At 43.1% G+C, this 19,904-nt stretch overlaps 1 protein-coding gene across 4 annotated transcripts in view; it reads right to left on the minus strand.

Moving 5' to 3' along the window:
- Positions 1-19,134, minus strand: part of Dcun1d1 (defective in cullin neddylation 1 domain containing 1) — a 36,020-nt gene extending 16,886 nt beyond the window's left edge. Inside the window, exons 1-4 of one of the 4 annotated variants that reach the window (XM_059265361.1) lie at positions 19,003-19,116; positions 18,823-18,890; positions 1,854-2,070; positions 207-375 (exon numbers count right to left, since the gene is read on the minus strand). In XM_059265361.1, coding sequence (XP_059121344.1) covers positions 207-375; positions 1,854-2,070; positions 18,823-18,867 — 431 coding nt within the window. In that variant the 5' untranslated portion in view covers positions 18,868-18,890; positions 19,003-19,116. Of the gene's footprint in view, positions 1-206; positions 376-1,853; positions 2,071-14,055; positions 14,170-18,822; positions 18,891-18,974 lie in introns of those variants that run through there. The other 3 variants (XM_059265363.1, XM_059265364.1, XM_059265362.1) reach the window with 3 other exon arrangements.
- Positions 19,135-19,904: the final 770 nt, after the last annotated feature.

Consider the following 19,904-nt stretch of genomic DNA (forward strand, 5'->3'; position numbering starts at 1 on the left):
ATGACTCCAGGACAATACGGTTAGAGGAGACTACAAAGTTATACAGGTATTTGGCAAACACAGAAAATACCAGGGGAACAATATACTGATTCAGTACTGTTTTTGTGGGCTAGTAAAACTTAAATTTCCATTTAAAAACAGATGAAAAACTGAGCTCCATCCTCCTCCTAGCTAGTCCTCATCTCCTACGGAAGTGACATACTCACCCTAATTCTGTCATACCATCCATGAACTCCTGTTTGGAGAACTCGCACTGTGTGGCTGCCCTGAACTTCCATGCAATGATCAACACACTAATGCTGGCTGGATCGAGGGCCAGATCATCACAGAACTGCTGTATACCATCTATTCCAATTTTATTTTCATCTTGAGGATCTTTAAAAATACCAATACAATATAAAATTAGTGCAATACTTATAAGGTTATAGTCATAACAAAAAGATGCTGTTTTATTATTTATCTTAAAACAAATCACAATATACCAAAGACATGAAGCAATATTATTTTTATAGCTATTTCCCCATATAACAACCAAAGTCACTATTAAAGTGTACAGGATAGTGTAAAAGTAGTCAGACATTTCATGTTTAAAAGTCTCACTTATGGAGCCACAGGCTTGGTGCCATACTCCTTTAGTTCCAGTACAAGGGAGGCAGAAACAGGTGGATGTCTGTGAGTTCCAGGCTAGCCTGGTCTACATAGTGAGTTCCAGAATATCCAGAGTTACATAATGAGATCTGTCTAAAAACAAAACAAAACACAAAAAACCCACCTCACTTATTCATGTGAAAAAGTTATACATACAAATAAAATAAGATATACTTAACGAAGGGCAAGGGATTTTGGGTCAACACACCCCTATTTTATTTAATCAGGCATTCAAAATTAACAATATTAAATTAGAAAACTTTTTTTCTTAAAATTAATTTTACCATAATCACTTAAGTTCTAGTAAAATTAAATATACAATTCAATCTTAATCTCAACAGTATAAATATCTGATGTTTACAACAGGAAAACTGTGAAGTTTTAAAAAAAAGACATATACAAAGAGATTGCCCTATACTGCTACCAAATATGATTTGCTAAAAAATCTAAAGTATCTGGTAGTGACTCTAGCAGATAAATGATGCATATCAGGCTGGGTGTGTAGTTCAATGGTAGAGCATTTGCCTGGCCTGCACAATGGTAAAGCCCTAGATACTCCCAGTATTACTAAAAAAATGAAAAATAAAGCGACACTTTGGAGAATGAATTATGTGTATAATATAATCCCATTTGGGTGAAAATTTGAAAATGCCTCTATATATGCTTGCATAAACAAAAGACAGGAATGTACTCATACTGAACTACTAAATATAGGTTACTCTCAGGAGAATAAGGAACAGCTAAACTATTAACCTTTTCCTCTTTTTTTTTTTTTTTTTCTTTTTTCCCCTTTCAGAGATGGTCTTATAATTTAGGCCAGGCTAACCTTGAACTCTCAATCTGACTGCCTCTGCCTCTGAGATACAGGATTATACCACTATGCTTAGCTTTTCAAGTTCTTTAAAGTATGTGTTACATTACAAAAAGTTATGACACAGACTTTCTTAAAACCCGGCTCAGCGAATTTCACAAACACAAGGTTAGGAAGAATTGCCTCTAATCTTCCATTCTCAAACTACGTGATGGGGATAGGCCAAGAGAGATTAAGCGCCAAGGAGAAGCATTTGTAAGGTATTTCTAGTTCCAGGATCTGCTGTAGCTCTGCTGCACACACTGAACTCCACAGTCTGTGGAGCTGATGTCTCAGAACCAGCCCTTAGCTTGGAAAAACTTTGCTCAACACAGTTAAGTCACCTGGCACTCACCTTTGTATCTATTGTACAGTTGTTCTAACTTCTTCCTGTCCAAGGATCCTTTTACACTCTCCCGGATATAAAGTTCTGGATTTTGAAAAAAGTTATCTGTTGCAACATCTAACTTCCAGTCATTTTGAGAAAGACAACTCACTGCAGTTTTCTCGCTAGATTGTGTGAAGATCATAAACTGACGAACTTTATCCTTCTGCGATGATTTCAACTTGTTCTAGGAGAACCAGAAAACAGACTGAGACTGTGCAAAGTCACACACCATGACCCATGTCACGCAGCTAAGCCACGGCCATTAGAACGTGTGCTTCACAAACCATGAAAGCATTTCCACTATGACTTACTTGTGATCGGTCATCAACCAGCAAGACAATTTAAAAGTATCTGAAACACCAAGGGTGGCACCCTCCTGGAAGGGTAGCCAGCGTAGACAGAACAAGAGCACTCAGCCAGCGGTAAACCACCACGGCAAGGAGAACTCACAGGTATTGCTGCAATCCCAATGCCCAGGCCAGCACTGCCTCCTGAGTGTGTGCTCTTTTCACCAAAATGGAGGAGGCAGTGGCACAGGACAACCTACATTTCTCCTAGGTGGTGTTTAGGAAACATACGATGTTACCAGAATCCCCTCAAATCAGAAGCACCCACCCTACTTAGACACTTCCTTTAGACCGGTCTTTGAATTATACATTTATTTAGTGTGTGTACGTGCGCACATGTGTGGGGGAGGGTGTGCACACACATGTGCACATACTTGTGGGCACACACGTGTCAAGATGCTGATGTGGAGGGCAGAGGACAGTTTACAGGAGTCACTTCTCCCTTCTCCCATCCATGTCCTAGGGAGAGGACTCAAGCCGTCAGAGTTGGCGGCAGGCTTTGCCAGCTGAGCCATCGCTGGTCCCGGAGACACTCTTACTAAGAGTCTCCCTTTGTTTCTCTAGAAGGAATCATCTCTTTTTCTGTGCTTGTGCCTAAGAGGCCTCAAGTTTTCCCTCGCCCTACACTGACAAAGATTCACTTCTCTGACTTCAACCCAAAGCAAAATGAGACAGGGCCATCAGGCTATCCACTCTGTCCTGCCGTCAAAGACTGCGCTCTCCCCTCCCACTCAAGCTGGGTTCCTGGACAAGGCTCCTGCACTCTTCCTCCTTGCAAGTCCCATTTCTGTTTTCTTGGTAAAATACTTGGGCTTTTCTAATGCTATAATGTAAATAGAGGGTCAAACACATTAAAGAGACAGCATTCTGTCTTTTAAGCAACACAACTAAGACCCCCTGGAGCTCTGTTGTGGCCCAAACTGACAACCTGGAACTCCAACATCTGAACATGGAGAAAACAGACCTGGAGGCTAAGTTCTGGGTTCACCAAACTTGCCCAGCTTATACAGGAAAAATGAGGGAAGAACAGGAGTAGCCTTCAAAATTCAAGTCCTGGTAATTTTCCAGGACCCTTCCTGCTTGACGGATATTTAAAAAGCTTCTGAGAGTCTCGGGGAGACTAGCAAAGATAAAGCATTACCACTGTCACAGAGAGAAACTAAGACTGCAAAATCCAGTAAAAAACAAACCGTCCCTCTCTGAACATGAAGTCCAGCGATGCCCAGGAGCCTCATCTATCACTCTCTCCTCTCTCGGCAAATGTTAATGCATGAAGTTACAGATTACAACCTCAACCACTATCCTCCACTGAAAGAGAAATTGTAAAATACACTAGCTGCCCTTCAATTATAATCCTACCACCTCTGGATACCACCTCAGTTATAGCCCAGTGGTTCTCAACCTGTGGGTCATGACCCCTTTGCCAAGCCTTTAGCTCTGAAAATATTTACATTACAATTCATAACAGTAGTAAAATTACAGTTATGAAGTAGCAACAAAAATAATTTTATGGCTGGGTTCTCCACAGCATGAGGAACTGTGTTAAAGGGTCACAGCATCAGGAAGGTTGAGAACCACTGCTCTAGCCTATCACATGAGATGCATCTCTTAAAGATCCAGGATTACCCTTATCCTTGAAATGTATTATTCAGTGACAATCCTAATGAAATAACGGGAAAGGAAATAATTTAAATTCCTGAAAGTTAATTAACTGAAAGTAAACAAGAAACCCATTTTTATTTCAACCTTGGAAATTATTCTGAAATATGGCACAGTTTCTCCCCCGAACCACAGGGTATGTGACATATTTATACCTTTAGAGTAGCTGGGTGTCACTGTGGTCATCAGGGCCACTTATGTATAATGTAGAAAGTGAAGCTGGAAACTACTTTTCAATTCATCCTGATAAAACTTCTTACATAGCTCCCCACACCCATCCCCCACTCCCCACCCGCCTGCCTCCCTGCCTAGTCTTCTAAAGTTGGAGGTAGCAAGACAGTCTGGCCTACCTGGGATTTTAATCAAACAGTACTGAGCCCAGTACACTGTCCCTGCTGAAGACAGGAACTCCAAAAGCACAGCTTAAACTACTCTACAAGTCGAGAATCACTCACTGCCTGCCTTGGTGACTTCCTGACAGAAAGCTAGAGATTAGAAGACAGAGAGGGAAAAGATAAATAGACTGTCTTGTCCAACTAAGCAACAACATTACATGAACTACTTAATTTCATGTCACACCACTTGTTTTTAATACAGTAACTATTCCATCTGGTACAAATGTAAACTTACGGTCTGTGGGGAAATAAACACATTCTTCAAAAGCAACTAGTTACCCATTTGTAACCTCATAAACAACTGGGCAGCACCTGGCGAAGATCGATAGAGGGAGGCAGAGAGCTGAGAGGTCACGTGATACCCGTTTCTGCCTGCTCCTGCAATGTGCGATAAGCACCACACTTCTGCCATGGCTGTGGCATTCCTCTCAGCTCTGCACCTAGAGCAAGTTTTAGCACTCACTTTCCTCCAGAAGGATGCACTTTCTTCAGACCACAGGGCTCTCCTAGGTAAACTACATCTGCCCTCTGCTCAAGCTGGTTAGAATCCTAACATGCCCACCCTCCTTTCCCAGGCCAGACAGGTGGTATTGGGCAAGGTGTTCCAATCCAAGAGAGAATGGCATCAAAAGTTGGCCAACCTCAGGAGAAGGGTCACTAGATTTAGCAGGGCATCATTGAGAAGCAGCAGATAAGAGGATGGATTAAAAAAAAACTGAAGAGGAAGAAAAGACAGATTTTTCTTTTTTAAATTTGGTTTCTTGAGACAAGGTTTCTCTGTGTAGCTCTGGCTGTCCCGGAACTCGCTCTGTAGACCAGGCTAACCTTGAACTCACAGAGATCTACCTGCCTCTGCCTCCTGAGTGCTAGAATTAAAGGCGTGCACCACAATGCCTGGCTGTAGATTTTCTCTATTTCTATAAAAAAGCTAATGGAGACCATTTTCCATGAGACAGCCTCAAAGGCTCAGCAGTCAAATATGTGCAGTGGATTTCCTTTACTATGTATTGAAAAGGACTAGAGCAGAGTGGCTGGTAAATCGGATAGGCCGTGCAACCATCCATCAATCCTCCCGTGTTAGAGTCACTCAGACATTACTGAGTTTTCAAGAAAAGTCAACAGTGGTAAGCAGGAGAAGACATATAATACTCAGGTTGTGTTAGGATTCTTACTTTTATTCTAGAGCAAAAAAAAAAGAAAGAGAGAAAGAAAGAAAGAAAGAAAGAAAGAAAGAAAGAAAGAAAGAAAGAAAGAAAGAAAGAAAAGAGAGGGGTGGGGAGAAGAAAACCCAGAAAAATCCCATAATCTGAACAATAAAACTCATCTATTTTCTTTACAAAATAAAAAAAATGCCAAGAGTGTGAACACATACCACTTTGTACCTAAATCTTCCCTCCTTTTTTAACTTAATAAACTTAAGACTCAGATTAGAAAACAAACAAACAAAAACCAACCTTTCTGGAAAGACGGTGTGGCTCAGTGGTAGAATACACACTGCAAGTTTAATGTCCAGCACCAAAATGAGTAGTTTATCGGAAAAATTCAAATACAGTGTTTGGGATCTAGCCAAGCACATCTTCAAGCATATTTTACCACTGAACTCACAAAACAGTGATTAGATGGACAGATTACAGCAAATCATAATAATGACAGCAAAGTCTTCCTAGTATGCTCCCCAAGAAAAACCACGTACATGGAAAATGACCTCCTGGCCAACTAACACCTCAAATTTCAAAACAAAAAGTAACTTTACTGAGAAGTGGTGCTTGTAAATGAAAATTCCTTCATTAATTTTCACCCACAATGTTCATATTCTTCCCTTTCCCTCAGCCTCAGCCTCAATCTCAACTCTAGAAGGACACTCGGGTCCACAGTTTCAAAGAACTTTTTCAAAGTGAGCACCAGTGCCTGCAGGCATGCATGTATATCAAGTACCTATAGAAGTTGGATGAGGGAGGGCATCGGATCCTCTGGAACTGGAGTCACAGATGATTGAGAGCTGCCACGTGGATACCTAACCTGGGTCCCCTGTAAGAGTGCTAAGTCTCTTACACTCTGAGCCATCTCTCCAGCTCTGGAATTACTTTTTGAAATGCAATTCTAGTTAGTTGATATCTAGTTCACAAAAGTCAATGTTTCAAAATATCAGAATACTTTAATGAGGCCAGGTATATAGGTATAGTGGCACAAAAGGCAGATCTATGAGTTCAGGTCAGTCTGCTCTACATAGCGAGTCCCAGGCTAGCCAGGGCTACTTAGTGAGATTCTGACTCAAAATAAAAACAAAACCACCTTAATGATCATGTGTCACTTTCATGAAAAACTCTGTGTATAGCAGGTGCCACTAAGATAGCTCAGCCTGTAGAGGCACTTGCTACCAAACCTGCTGAATCGAGTTCAATCCCCAAGACCCACACGGGTAGAAAGAGAGAATTAACTCCCACAACTTGTTCCAAATTCCAAATGTGTACTTTGGCACATATGCACCCCCACACACAAATACATAAATGTAATAGTTTTTAAAAAGCTCTGTGTGGCTAATGTGATTAGGATGTGATTAACATTTTTAAATTCCCATGATATTTATAAGAGCTAGCTTTAGTCTAGCAAGCTATGTTTTCTTATGTAAGACCAAGGCTGTGGCAGACACAGTCCAATGTTACCCATACCCAACCACTCAACTACAAATGGCCTTCCCACAGATCACAGGTCAAAAGTGCAGGAAAAGTCAATTCAGTGAGGTGATCTGCTGGAAGAGAATACTTTCACCTAGGGGCAAAGTTCTACTCCAAGGAAGTAAGGGTAAATGCCTATGCCTTTCCTTTGGCTGCAGAGGAACACTATAATATGGTTTGTCGACACTGAAGAGTCTCCTCTCAGGCCTACCTGGCAAGGGTTCCACTCCACCCATAGAAAACTAATCTCTGCTGCAGTAAACAAAGTTTTACAGTTCTAGGCATTTAACATGAATTAAATTAACCTTAACTGGTATATAGTAAGGAGTCTTATAGGTCCATAAATTAAGCAAGAATAAGTGGGGAGTGCAAAACAAAATTATTTAAATAGTAAATGAAAAATAATGACCATATTTATTTCAGCTACTACTGTGTCAGACCTTATGCTAGCCAATTTTTTGTTTTTTTTTTTTGGAGGGCAGGGATCTATGGGGAAGAGATAGGATTGACCTTTGTGGCCACAGGCTAGCCTGAAACTTGACAGTACCACCTCAGCTGCCCAAGCTGAGTTAGAGGCAACAGATCATCCCGATTTACATATAACAACTCAGAAAAGGGGTCTCACTGGGCCCATCTTACAGGGAAGGAAAATAAGGCTCAGGGTAGGAGCTACACTCACCCAAAAGAGCAAAGCCAGTACCCAAAGCACGGCGCCTTCCTTCAAAGAATGCAGTCTTTCCATTTATTCTATGCACAACTTCATGGGCAAATGAGAACAAGGTTACAAAGTGCAGCCACTGATTCAGCACAAAGTGAGGGGAGAGGAGGGCAGTATTCACCTCCTCTAACAGAACTGACTTTTCCCTTCTCAATGCAAATATCAGCATTCAAACTGCAAATGCCCTTTAAACACTGGCTCCTTATCTAGTCCCCAGGCTGACAGAGGGACTGGGATGGGACATCTATTTAGGGCTTTGCTGGGGGAGTAAGGGGATAGGTTATTTTTAAGACAAGTAATAAAACAAGATGAAAAGTATATTTATGGTTCCATGACAGTCTGTTTTTTAAACAAATGACAGTCTATAGCTTTGACTGAAGAGACAGAAAGACCTACAGCTACTGGAAGTCATGGTTTCCTTTTCCAATGAAAAGACTGGACACAGAAAATATAAACAGACAGGTTATGGCCAGAACTTAAGGGACTGAGTACAATTTCCAATACTAAGCTAAAACAAACAGAGTTCTTAGAGTATTCTTTTACATTCTAAAATAGAGTATAGAATAATTACTAAAAAGTTATGAGCTGTGCAGCTTATCATTCATTCTTTAGTTTTCTGCACCATGAAAAATAGTTTATATCATCTAAGAGGCAGGTAGTACCCTGCCACTGAACAGAAAGTCAAGAATGCTGTATAGTTACTATGTACAATGATCTAATCAGAAAGTACATCTATACGATTCAAAATGGTTGCAGAGAATATTCCTCACAGGGGTTGTCTGAGCAGTGTCTTACTCACATTGTAGCCCAGGCTGGCCTAGACCTCACCATGTAGCCTTGGATAGCAATCCTGTCTCATTCTCCCCACTGCCCACCAGAAGCACGCACAATCACACCTGACCCTCAAAGATTTTTAACAAGTGTTCTACTGATAGGCAGTTAAACAAGTTTCTCTTCATTACACCTCAGAATTGGGAGGTTAGTCAAAAGATGTCTGTTGTTGAAAATGGAATAAGGTCTTGGTTTTCCACAGAAAGTGTTGGACTACTTAAAAGTTATTTTCGCTCATTTCTAGTTAACTATGATAAAAGGACAGAAACAAGTTCCTCTAATTTGACTGTTATTGGTCACATTTCCGTTGATCTTCCCTAGCTTACCAATTGAGCATCTAACAAGCAGTCATAATAGGTAACTTTGTTCTTCAAGTTGGTGTAATGATTACTATCCCAGCCACTTAAGAAACTGAAACAGAAAGATCATTTGAGCTCAGGAGCTGGAGACCAGCCTGGGAAATCTCACTTCAAAAATAAATTAAAAAGTAAATAAACAAACAAACAAATAAATAAAATTGCTTTGCCCTTTTCATAAAAATTTTTCTACAAAAAAATTCTAAAAAACAACAACAACAAACCCCCAAAGAACTGTGTATTTTAAAAGTTTCATAGATAACCACAATGGTTAGCATTCAATAGCCAATGCAATATTTGTTTCATAAAAATCCTTAAAAAGTGAAATCTAATTTTAAGTTTTCTTATCTACTCAAATCTTAAGCAATACTCTAATAATGCAATAAATACTCTAAATGGGAGATAGGGACTGCTCATGTATCCCATACATAGCTAAGAATGACCTTGAACTTATGACCCTCTTGTCTAGGCCTCCAGGGTACTAGGATTATCGGCATAAACCACCATGGCCAGTTTATACAGTGGTAGGGTGAAACCCAGGGCTTTATTCAAGCACTCTACCAACATTCCAGCCCCTTAAATGTTTATTAAAATTAAAACATACCAACCTAACAAGGGATGGTTATATATATTTCTGCAACTGATCACTATGCTCAGTAGGGAGGGATTCAAAAGTGTAATTCAATACAATTCTTTAGAAAATTACTATTTGAGTAAATCTCTTAAAATTTTACAATGCAGACCCCCAGTTTAATGCTGACATACATCTAGGCAAAACACCAATGCACATAAAATAAAAATAATAAATCATTTAAAAAATTTTAAATCACAAAAGTAATGAAAGATGGCTTTGGAGGTGCTTTTTCTTGGTTGAGGGTTACGAACCTAAAATAGTGAGGTAAGTCAACCATTTAGCTACTCAGTAACTTGTTTCTGTCCACACAGCAATTGAACCCTATTCGGAATCACTCTCTTCATCAACTGTTATGGTTGACTCTGTCATGGCCTGAACACCACATAGTACTACTTATGTCTGTATTGTTTCCGCCTTTGTCTGCTCGCTTTGAGGTAGGGTCTTACTATAGAGCCCTGGTTGTCTCTGAACGCATTATATGTTACCCAGGCTGGCTTTGACTCCCACTTGGGATCCTCCTGCCTCAGCCCCCGGCATGCTGGGATAATAGGCACCACCATATCCAGAACCTTACATCCTGTACTTTAGAGACTTTCTTGGCAGGGATGTAGCATGATGGTAGAGTACTTGGCTACCACGGACAAGCCCCTGAGCTGGTCCTCAGCACCTCAGAGCTGGGTGTGAAAGGGGCTGCCTCAGACTTCCTCTAGGTAGGTTCACACCCACTAAGAGACTGTACTAAAGCACTTGACTCAAGTCCTGGTCTTTTACAAATTAAGAAAAACAAAACTCTCACTCAGTTAATTTTATTTCCAATGTTTTTCACTATACACCAAAGAGTTTTAATTTTCAATTACATATTTAATGTTTATATCAGACCCTTTGATTTATTATAGAATTTAACATACAAGCAACTTGGTTGCATTCAATATAAGAAACTAGTCAAACTAGCCAGAGATTCCATACCAGTAGTGAAATGTTGCTTGATTTTTCTTTCTTTCTTTCTTTTTTTCAAAGGGGAAAACTGAGGCCTGGAGGAGATATCACGTAAGAATCAGGACGGTGTCTGTAATCCCTGCTCTTTCCCAAACTAGCTCTTCACCTTGCTTAAATCACCAAGAACCACCAAGACATTTGCCAGCCATGCTGACAGGAGGTGGTAATACTGCCTAGTCCACAAGTGGGAGTAGGAATGCACAGTTAGAAGCTGTAAGACGAGCATGTGCTATGTTCTCAATAAATCTCAATTGCTTCTCTCCTCAAAGGCCTAGTTTTCTGTATATAGTCATTGATGTGCATACAAATCACCAAAACATCTAACTTAAGAAAAACAAATTTTTAAAATTAACCCTGGAACAGGTAGAGGAAAATGTTGTATTAAACATCATATAGTGAAACAGAATTCAAAACTCTGTACACATAAGCTACAGAAGAAAAAACTTTAGCTGAGTAGTGGTAGCCCATGCCTTTAATTCCAGCACTCAGGGAGGCAGAGTCAGGTGGATCTCTATGAGTTCAAGGCCAGCCTGGTCTACAGACTGAGTTCCAGGACAGCCAGAGCTGAAAGAAAGAGAGAAAGAGAAAGAAGGAAAGAAGGAGAGAAACAAGGAAAGAACGAACTTTAATGACAGTCTTGAATGGAAAGGACTGTCTGAAAATATCATGTTGTAACAGGATACCTGAGACAAAAGAACCACCACCACAGCACTCAGAGTTTAGCAGGGCTTCCCGTCTGCCTCTCTCTCCGAAGCAAAAGTCTGATATCTTCCCAATGTTCACCAAGACAAAGCCCCAGCTATCACTCCCTCCCACTCCAGCAGCCTTCCTAACACTCATACACTGCTACAGGTCTCGCAAGCTCTTCTCCACCCTATTTCTGCAAGGCTTACTCTCTCAACTCCCAGTTTGTTCAAGTTTTCTCTCCTCCGCAGAGCACAGACACTATTTTGCTATTTTGTATCCCCACTTCCACCATGCCCCAGTATGTGTCTAATCATCCTCTGTCCTAATAGGGTCTTTTCCCCACCCCAGGAACACTTAACACTTCGTAAATAGTAGCAGGAAAATATAGACAATGTCTACTCTTTGACTTTCCCTAGATTTCTGACTTTCCAGGTTTCTGTCTGATAGATACAGATGTATCTCAAGGCTTAGAACAGCGTGAGGAATAGCAGATACCTAATGAATGCTAGAAGCAGTCAGGCCCTGCTTTACTTGCCGCTATACAGAAGATATGCAACACATTCTAAAGAACAACCCAGGACAGATTTACATACTGCATTTTTAGAGCCTGCAAATAGCAAAAAATACAATATACATTTCAAAGTCCATATATTTTGAAGCCATTAAAAACAATAATTAACTATTAACTACCCATTAATTTTAATTTTGCTACTTAACATATTTATTGTAATACTTATTTTCCTATTTAATATAATTTAATCTCAAGTGCAATTTTCAGTCATTTTTCTAGATTTCCTTTCTAGTCTTAATTTTACAGACTTATACATGTACCACAAATACTAGGAAATGACAGGCTGGGAGAAAATAGTTACATTTTTGTAACCATCTTACAAACTTGAACCTCAAAACCTTCTTGAGCCTCCATTTCTACTTTTATAAAGCGGAGGGGACAAGTCAGATGATCTCTTAAGACACTATAGGTCTAAAATCTTCTGATAATTTATAAAAATCAAATAGGCTACACAATCTACATAGATCTTACACATTTAAAAACCATTAGAATCATAAAATTATTAAACTCGGTACAACTTTAGAAGCTAACAAACCCAGTCCTGCCATCTTATTAGGAGAAAACTCAGATGTTTTGAGTACTTCTTAAAATACACATGCCTATCAGGCATGAAGCCCTGCCTAGGTTTGATCCCCAGCCTGGGTTATTTTTGGTCTCTCTGTGAGTGTGAAAGACAGGTAACTGGATTTTTTCTTATAGCAATATTTCAGATATTCTGTCATTTATGTCTTTCCTAAAACTGACAATAATTCATGTTGTAGAAAATAGACATGGTGCACCTACCAGAAACAAAACAAACAAAAACTCCTAACAACCTACAACTGTACTAAGAAAAAAACCTACAAATTTATAATGCAATAAACTTACTCTAAGATTCTTATGGGCCTATGTTGACTTTCTAAACTAACAAGACCATACCAAGACAGTCCTAGTGACATAAAATGAGTTAAGGCATAGAAAGTGCTTTAAGTGTGCATCTTGTCACAACCAGTACGATTGCATGACTTGTGGCTAAGTTCCAAAACGGGCTAATTTAATATTAACCAAAGGGACAGAAGGCTACATACAAGCCCAAACCCAAAGTGAGCTCTCATCTAAACAGCATGAATCCTACATTCCCGAAGAGCATGGGCAGGCACTGGATTCGAGGAGACTCTGATGTGGGCTGTTGGAAGCTGCATACACACACCGCGATGATAAATGTTCACCGGAGACCCGCACTTCATTAACTCAGCCTGCTACAAGCACCTCAGTAAGAGGGTGGAAACTGTTAGGGGTTCAGGGCCTGTCCAAGAAGAAACTGCAGAGTCTCTGTTGGGTCTTTGAATTTACACTGTACTCTCAATCCAAACACTAACCTGTACTTTACAGGAAAGCTTTCTTACAAATATAAAGTTTTAAGAACTTAGCACAGAAGAGAAATCTTTAATATGTGGGACCAAACTACATAATCCACACATGAGACCAAAGCAGCTGAGGGCTGGGGCCACTTAAGTGTCACTGAGCGAAAAACAACCCCCCACAACTGAAGACTGGAGCACACACCCTCCTCCCCAAAGAGGCCCTTCTGTTCTCCGGAGCGACAGGACCCTATCACTTCTACTGTTCACCCAGCAGCCTGCCTGGAACTCCAACAAGGTGTGACTGTATACTTCCAAACTGAAAAACAGTGTCCGGCAGCGCCAGGTACTTAATGACAAAGGAGTCAGCTCACTACAGCGTCCTCCAGCTTCCGTGACTTTTTCTCACCCAAACAAAAACCAGGAGAGGAACAACTTGACAAACTGTTTTTTAAGAACCTCAAATGGTCCCTAACTGCTATAATAAAGCAATTACTCCTCCCACCCCAAGCAAATAGAGCAGGCGCTCGGAAGGCAGCAGGTCTCGGGTCCCCCGGCTGCACTTCCGTCCGCAGCCCGGAGCTTCCCAGTCCTCTAGCGGGGACCGAGCCTCTGCCGAGCCGCCTAACTCCCGGGCGCTCCAGCGCGGACCGGGAAGGCCGACGCCGGCTCGCCGGGGCCGCCAGCACCGAGGGGCCCGGCCGGGACCAGGCAGCGCCGGGCCCGCTGCCCAGGCGCCGCCCGGCCGCACAATGGGGCGCGGGCCGTCCCCCAACGCCTCCGCGCCCGGCGCCCGGCCCCGCTCCGGCGACTAGGCCCCGCCGCGCTCCGCTGCCCGGCCCTCGCGTAGCGGCGGCGCCGGGAAGGGACGGGCCGAGGCGGGCGCCGGCCGAGCAGGGGTAGCGGAGCGCGGCCGGGCTGGGGGCCCGAGCCGGGCGGCACGGCGCCGCGGTGCCTCACCATGTTGGTGTCCTCCGGACTTCTCCCCTCCTCCTCCGGCTCCGCAGCGAATGGACGGCGGCGGCGGCGGCGGCGCCTCTCACGGGCTCGCCGGGCTCCCGCTCATGCGCAGTGCGGCGGCCCGCGGAGCGGCCGGGCCGCGGGAGGCGGAGGGCGCGGGCCCCCGGGTGGGCGGCCTGGCCTGCGGGCATCCGTGGCGCGAACAGCCGGGCGACCCGGCCGCCGGGGCTGAGGCCATGCGCCGAGCCCCGCACGGCGTGCGACTGCGAGCACGAGCGGGGCGCCGGCCGGCGCGTCGGCACGCGGGGCGGCGGGGCCCTGTCTGCGCCCCCACTCAGGGCGCCCCGACCACGGCCGCGTCCTGTCCGCCGTGCGCTCCTAATAGCTCCACGGCAGAGTTCCCGGGTAAGTTTGGGGAAGAATCCGGGAGACTATTGCACCTAGAGTCACTGCCATGGTGGACTGTCCAAGCTCGACCTAGCCGGGCTTCTGAGCTGCGGTCCCGAGGACGCGTGTGTGCTGCAAGGAGAAGGAAACACAGTGCTCCCTGCAGAGGAAGGAAATAAAACAGCAAGTTCGGCGCTTTAAAAAGCTGTCCAAGATTGCCCATGTTTGTGTATATCACCCAACAGTACCATCCGCATCTTCATCACCAATGTGGGGCTCCCTTCAACACAGACACCAGATCAGCCCTGGAAGTTAGTTTCTACTAAGACAATTGTACTTAGTTTCTACTAAGACTACTGTAACTCCTTGAGGCCTCCTATTACTGCTTAGAACTAGCCACGTGTTGGGAGCTCCCAGAGCCCTGCAGAGGCAGATCTTTGGCGCTACAGACCTGTCACTCATTCATTCTTTCCAACATCAGCATGTGTACGCTGATGTGGCTAACTTCTTGCGAGGCCCTAAGAAAGTAACGTGTAGCAAGTGTGAAACTGGGTCACACCTGTGGATATTCTCTAGGAACTCAACCTAGCAACCTAAAATATTAACGAAGAAGACTCTGTCTCTTGCTGCACTCCATCAGACGTTATTGCAGCGGTAGCTTGTAGGTTTTCTTAAAGCTCTTTCCAAAGTGCCAGTTCCAAGGGACGATTCTTAGTTACACTTGACCTCTTTCTCTCCTGCATTTAAACACTTCCTCCTGGAATTTCCATCATGTTCCATGACTCGATTTGCTTCTAGTCTCCCCTCCTCTGACCATACTTCTTGGCTAGCTAAACTCTTTGGCTTTTCAGTGATGGGCTTTTCAGAACCAAGCCCGAATCTCTTCATTATTGTACTTCCTAGACTCCTGTTAATATCCCCAATGAGTCCAAAATCTTTACTGATGCTCTGCATGGTGTCCTAAACACTAATTCTACTCATTCCACAGACCCCCAAAAGCCAAAAACCTACCCCAAACCTCCTTTCCCCCCTGCTTTTTCATCATGCAAGCTAAATATCAGAACCACCCACAATGGCTCAACCTCATTTCCCTTAGTCTAAGCTTGCCAATTTTATCACCTGAACAACCTGCCTTCTACTTCTGTCCCTTAGCCATTACCTCTCATCAGTTGTTTCCTCCAGCCCCTTTTGAGATGGTGGTGTCTGACCATGTAGCCCAGGCCGAGCTGCCTAGGATATGTGTCCCCCGTCCCATCTTCTCTATACTTTTCCTTCTGTCCCAGAGTTGTCCGTCTGCAATGCAGACCAGAATCTCTTCCTCAGCAGTCTCCAAGAACTATCCTAAGGGAGCCTCTCTGGAGTCCACGGGTTTTCTCCAAGAACTATCCTAACGGAGCCTCACTGGAGCCGTGGGTTTTCTCCAAGAACTATCCTAACGGAGCCTCACTGGAGTCCACGGGTTTTCTCCAAGAACTATCCTAACGGAGCCTCACTGGAGCCGTGGGTTTTCTCTAAGAACTATCCTAACGGAGCCTCACTGGAGTCGTGGGTTTTCTCCAAGAACTATCCTAACGGAGCCTCACTGGAGCCGTGGGTTTTCTCTAAGAACTATCCTAACGGAGCCTCACTGGAGTCCACGGGTTTTCTCCAAGAACTATCCTAACGGAGCCTCACTGGAGTCGTGGGTTTTCTCCAAGAACTATCCTAACGGAGCCTCACTGGAGTCATAGCGGGTTTTCTCCGCTTGTCTTTCCACTGCCTTTGTCATAGCCCTCCACACAAATGCAGCTCAGATTTCAGTGTTTGCCTGCTAAGCATGATATACTTCATATTTCCTGGCTTGGTCTTCTTTTGTCCCTGGCACACTAGCCAACATGAGTGAGGGTTCCCTGTGTATCGTACTGTCTAAGCCCATGAGACTCATGCAAAACTTTAGGTCTAAACTATGCCCATTTGTAGGGAGCACTGAAGCACAGAGTGGGTAAGTAATATGCCTAAGGTTACACAGCAAATAATAGAGCTATGACTTAAACTCAGACAATCCACTTATAATGTGTTCTCTTAACTACTGCAGTTTGTCTCTTACTCTGGACTTCCACAATTGGGGCATCTCGTTTTACCTTTCTATGACCCCTACTGTATACTGTTAGATTTAAGGCATCATCTGATAATCTTTTGCCTCTGGCCAGGGCAAAGGCCTGATCATGTACATCTTTGAGGTAATTTTGTTTGTATGTGGGGTCAGTGATGCATGGCATTTGTCTGGAGGTCAGAGGGCAACCTCAGGTGTCATGCACCTTCAATGTTGTTTAAAGTGGGGTTCCTGTTGTTTTCTACCTCATATTGCCAGACTGACTGACCCTTGAACTCTGGGGATTCTCCAGTGTCCACCTTTCATCTCCCTGTAGAGGTAGTGGGATTACAGACACATGAACTATGTGCCCTACTTTTCCATACCTTCTGGGAGTTTGAACTCAAGTCCTCATGCTTATTGAGGCAAGGGTTTTACCCTATCTTTCAGTTTTTAGTGTTGGGTGAAAAGCTGACACACACACACACACACACACACACACACACACACACACTCACACGAGGTGGGGGGGTGTAGCAGTTGGATAAATTAAAGGAAAATAATCAGATAGCTCTCTGTGGGCCTTAAGACTGCATAGGATTGTGGGTGTACAGCTCAGTGGTAGAATGTTTGCCCTGCACTTAAAAAACTCACAAAAAACACTTACAGCAATAACTGGACCAGGTGTGGTGGCACATGCTTTTAATTCCAGTACTTGTTAGGCAGATGCAAGTGGAGGCCAGGCCAGTATACATAGCAAGTTCCAGCTCAGCCAGGGCTACACAGTGAGAGCCTGTCTCAAAAGAAGTTATAATAATGTGTCCATACTATTTGTTACTGTAATAAGATATTCATGCTCCTTGGCAGATGCAAATTATACACATGGTCATATGATAAATGCAATAGCAATGGTACCCATCACTACATTTCCAGGTTACAGAACTGAATGTGAAATGGAGAATATTAATCATTATTATTGTGTGAGATAAGCATATTTGTGAAACTTGTTCTGGTTATTTTTTTAAATGGCAGGTTCTTGGAGATAAAGCATAAATTACAGTATTTGATTAACAAAAGGTATTCATTAATATGTTGTTTCGATTGCTTTAGTTTTTTTTTTCAGATACAGAAATGTGTGTGTGTTTGTGTGTGTGTGTAGTATATTTGCAGATGTGCACATACCTTTGCACACATGTGGAGGCCACTGAGGAGATCAGATGACCTGCTATATCACTCTATGCCTCACTCAGCCTCACTCTGCCTCACTCTTTTGAGGCAGGGTCTCTTAATGAACCTGGAGCTAGGCTAGCTTCCAGCAACCTCCAGTGATCCTCCTATCTCAGCTCACCCCCACCCCAGCAGTGAGGTTACAGGCTGGCATGCCTTTGTATGTGGATGCTGGAATCTGAACTCAGGCCCTTGTGTTTAAGTAGCAGGCTCCCTTACCTACTGAGCTATCTCTCTGGCCCCTCAAATACATAATTTTAAAAACTACTTCTATAGCAGGAATTTTGGCTCAGTAAAAAGAGATAAGATAAAAACATCTAGCTGAAATCCAACCTTGTGTACATGCATATACACACATTCTTTGTACACCCATAGCTATAATGACAGTATTTGTAGAAAGGTGACATTCCAAGGTAAACCAATTTGGAAAATGTTGGTGCAAAAGCTTATATTTTTCATGTTAAGGTGAATATTCACTGATAAAAATCATTGCAACTCTGTTTAGAGAAACATGTAAAACCAAAGAGTCTATATTTCTAGAATCTGTGATTGGCAGAAAGAGAAGAACTCTGAAAAGAAAGATTGCTAGCATTTCTGATAGTTCATTTAGCTAAAATGAAACCTACAGGCTAGTTCTGTAAGTCCATCTTCAGTTCCGAGGCACAAGTCTGAGATATGTAGCCACCAGCCTCTCACTCATAACTTAGGTGGGTGCCATTTAGTCCTGCGTTTACATAAAATGTGCTTATTGAGCCCAGGCTTACTTATTTAATGTGTAATGAATTTGTTACACCATATTTTAGCCTGAGTAAAGTAACATGCAGAGCTTATTGATGCAGAATTATAGCATGTTTGTGTCTGTGTGTGCTGGAAATTGAACTCAAGGCCTTATACATGCTCACACCTGTGCCTCTGTACTGTACCCTCAGCTTCCAAAATATAACTTTTAAGGGCTTTTTAAGGATTAGGCCTTATGGCCCACAGGAAATCTATGGGGGCCACGGGCCCCAATTCACACCAAAATTATGAGAGAGTGCTTAGAAATAAAAGCCTTTGCTGTCCCCTGCCCCAGTAAACGTTACCAGTGAAGCTGAAGGAATGACTGCCTGGGACTCTTTCCTCCACATTCTGACTCATTCGAAGAGGAATCCTTAATCAGGACAAAGGGAAAACCTCAGGGAATTCGGCATCATTATCCACTTCACAACAAACATGTAATACTGCGGTAGGTCACCTTCTAAATAGAAAAGAGGAATATTCACCAGAGCCAGCCTGTCACCTCAAGGTCCATGTGGATCTGCTGATTTGAGCTGTTTCACACGCATGGTAGAGGAATGGGCTTGGAGCAAGTAACAGCATGGACTGGGTGGGTCAGCAATAGGAAATTCAGAGACCATCACTGCTGATGTCACAATGTCCCACTGTCCCAGAGTGCACCTACCTCTCCTCCCAAGTAGGCTCAGCCCTTCCTAGACGTGATCCCTCTGCTCAGGTACTCATCCTGAACAACTCTTCAGTTTCAGTGAATGAATTAACGGGGAGAACACAGCCTCCGACATGAGTCCACAGAGCACCACTGATGGCCCCTGACTTTTCAGATTCCTTCCTCAGGCATCTTCTACCAGAGACACAGACGGATCCTGCACTGAATTCTTAGCACTGTCCTGTCTTTATTAAACGGACAGAATGTGGGGTATAAAGCTGCCTTTCTAGGGCTTGGGAGTCTCAAGTACAAGTAAAAATATTGTGTCGATTTGTAATAAAATTCACAAAAATCCTGTTTGATTCGTTGCCAGTGAACTATCCCCAAGTCAGGGAAATCGCCAGGTTTGCACACCTGTAACCCCAGCATGGGGAGACTGAGGCAGATGGATCTCGAGTTCCAGGCCAGCATGAGCCACACCGTTGAGACCCCATCTCACAGAACGAAAGAAAGAAAAAATTGAAGGAAATTTAATCATTCTCACCTTTCACTCTTGAGTGTGTGACGTTCACAGGCCACTACTGCCTGCTGACTAATGCCACGGTGTAGGCAAATGGGAAACTTCTAAATTTTCTTATAGTGACATTTAAAGGTTTTTTTTGGTTGATTGCTTGGTTGGCTTTTGTTTTGTTTTGTTTCTTGGTTTTTCCAGACAAGATTTCTCTGTGTTGCAGTTCTGGC

This window comes from Peromyscus eremicus, chromosome 6 (genome assembly GCF_949786415.1).
Source record: "Peromyscus eremicus chromosome 6, PerEre_H2_v1, whole genome shotgun sequence".
Classification (NCBI taxonomy): domain Eukaryota; kingdom Metazoa; phylum Chordata; class Mammalia; order Rodentia; family Cricetidae; genus Peromyscus; species Peromyscus eremicus.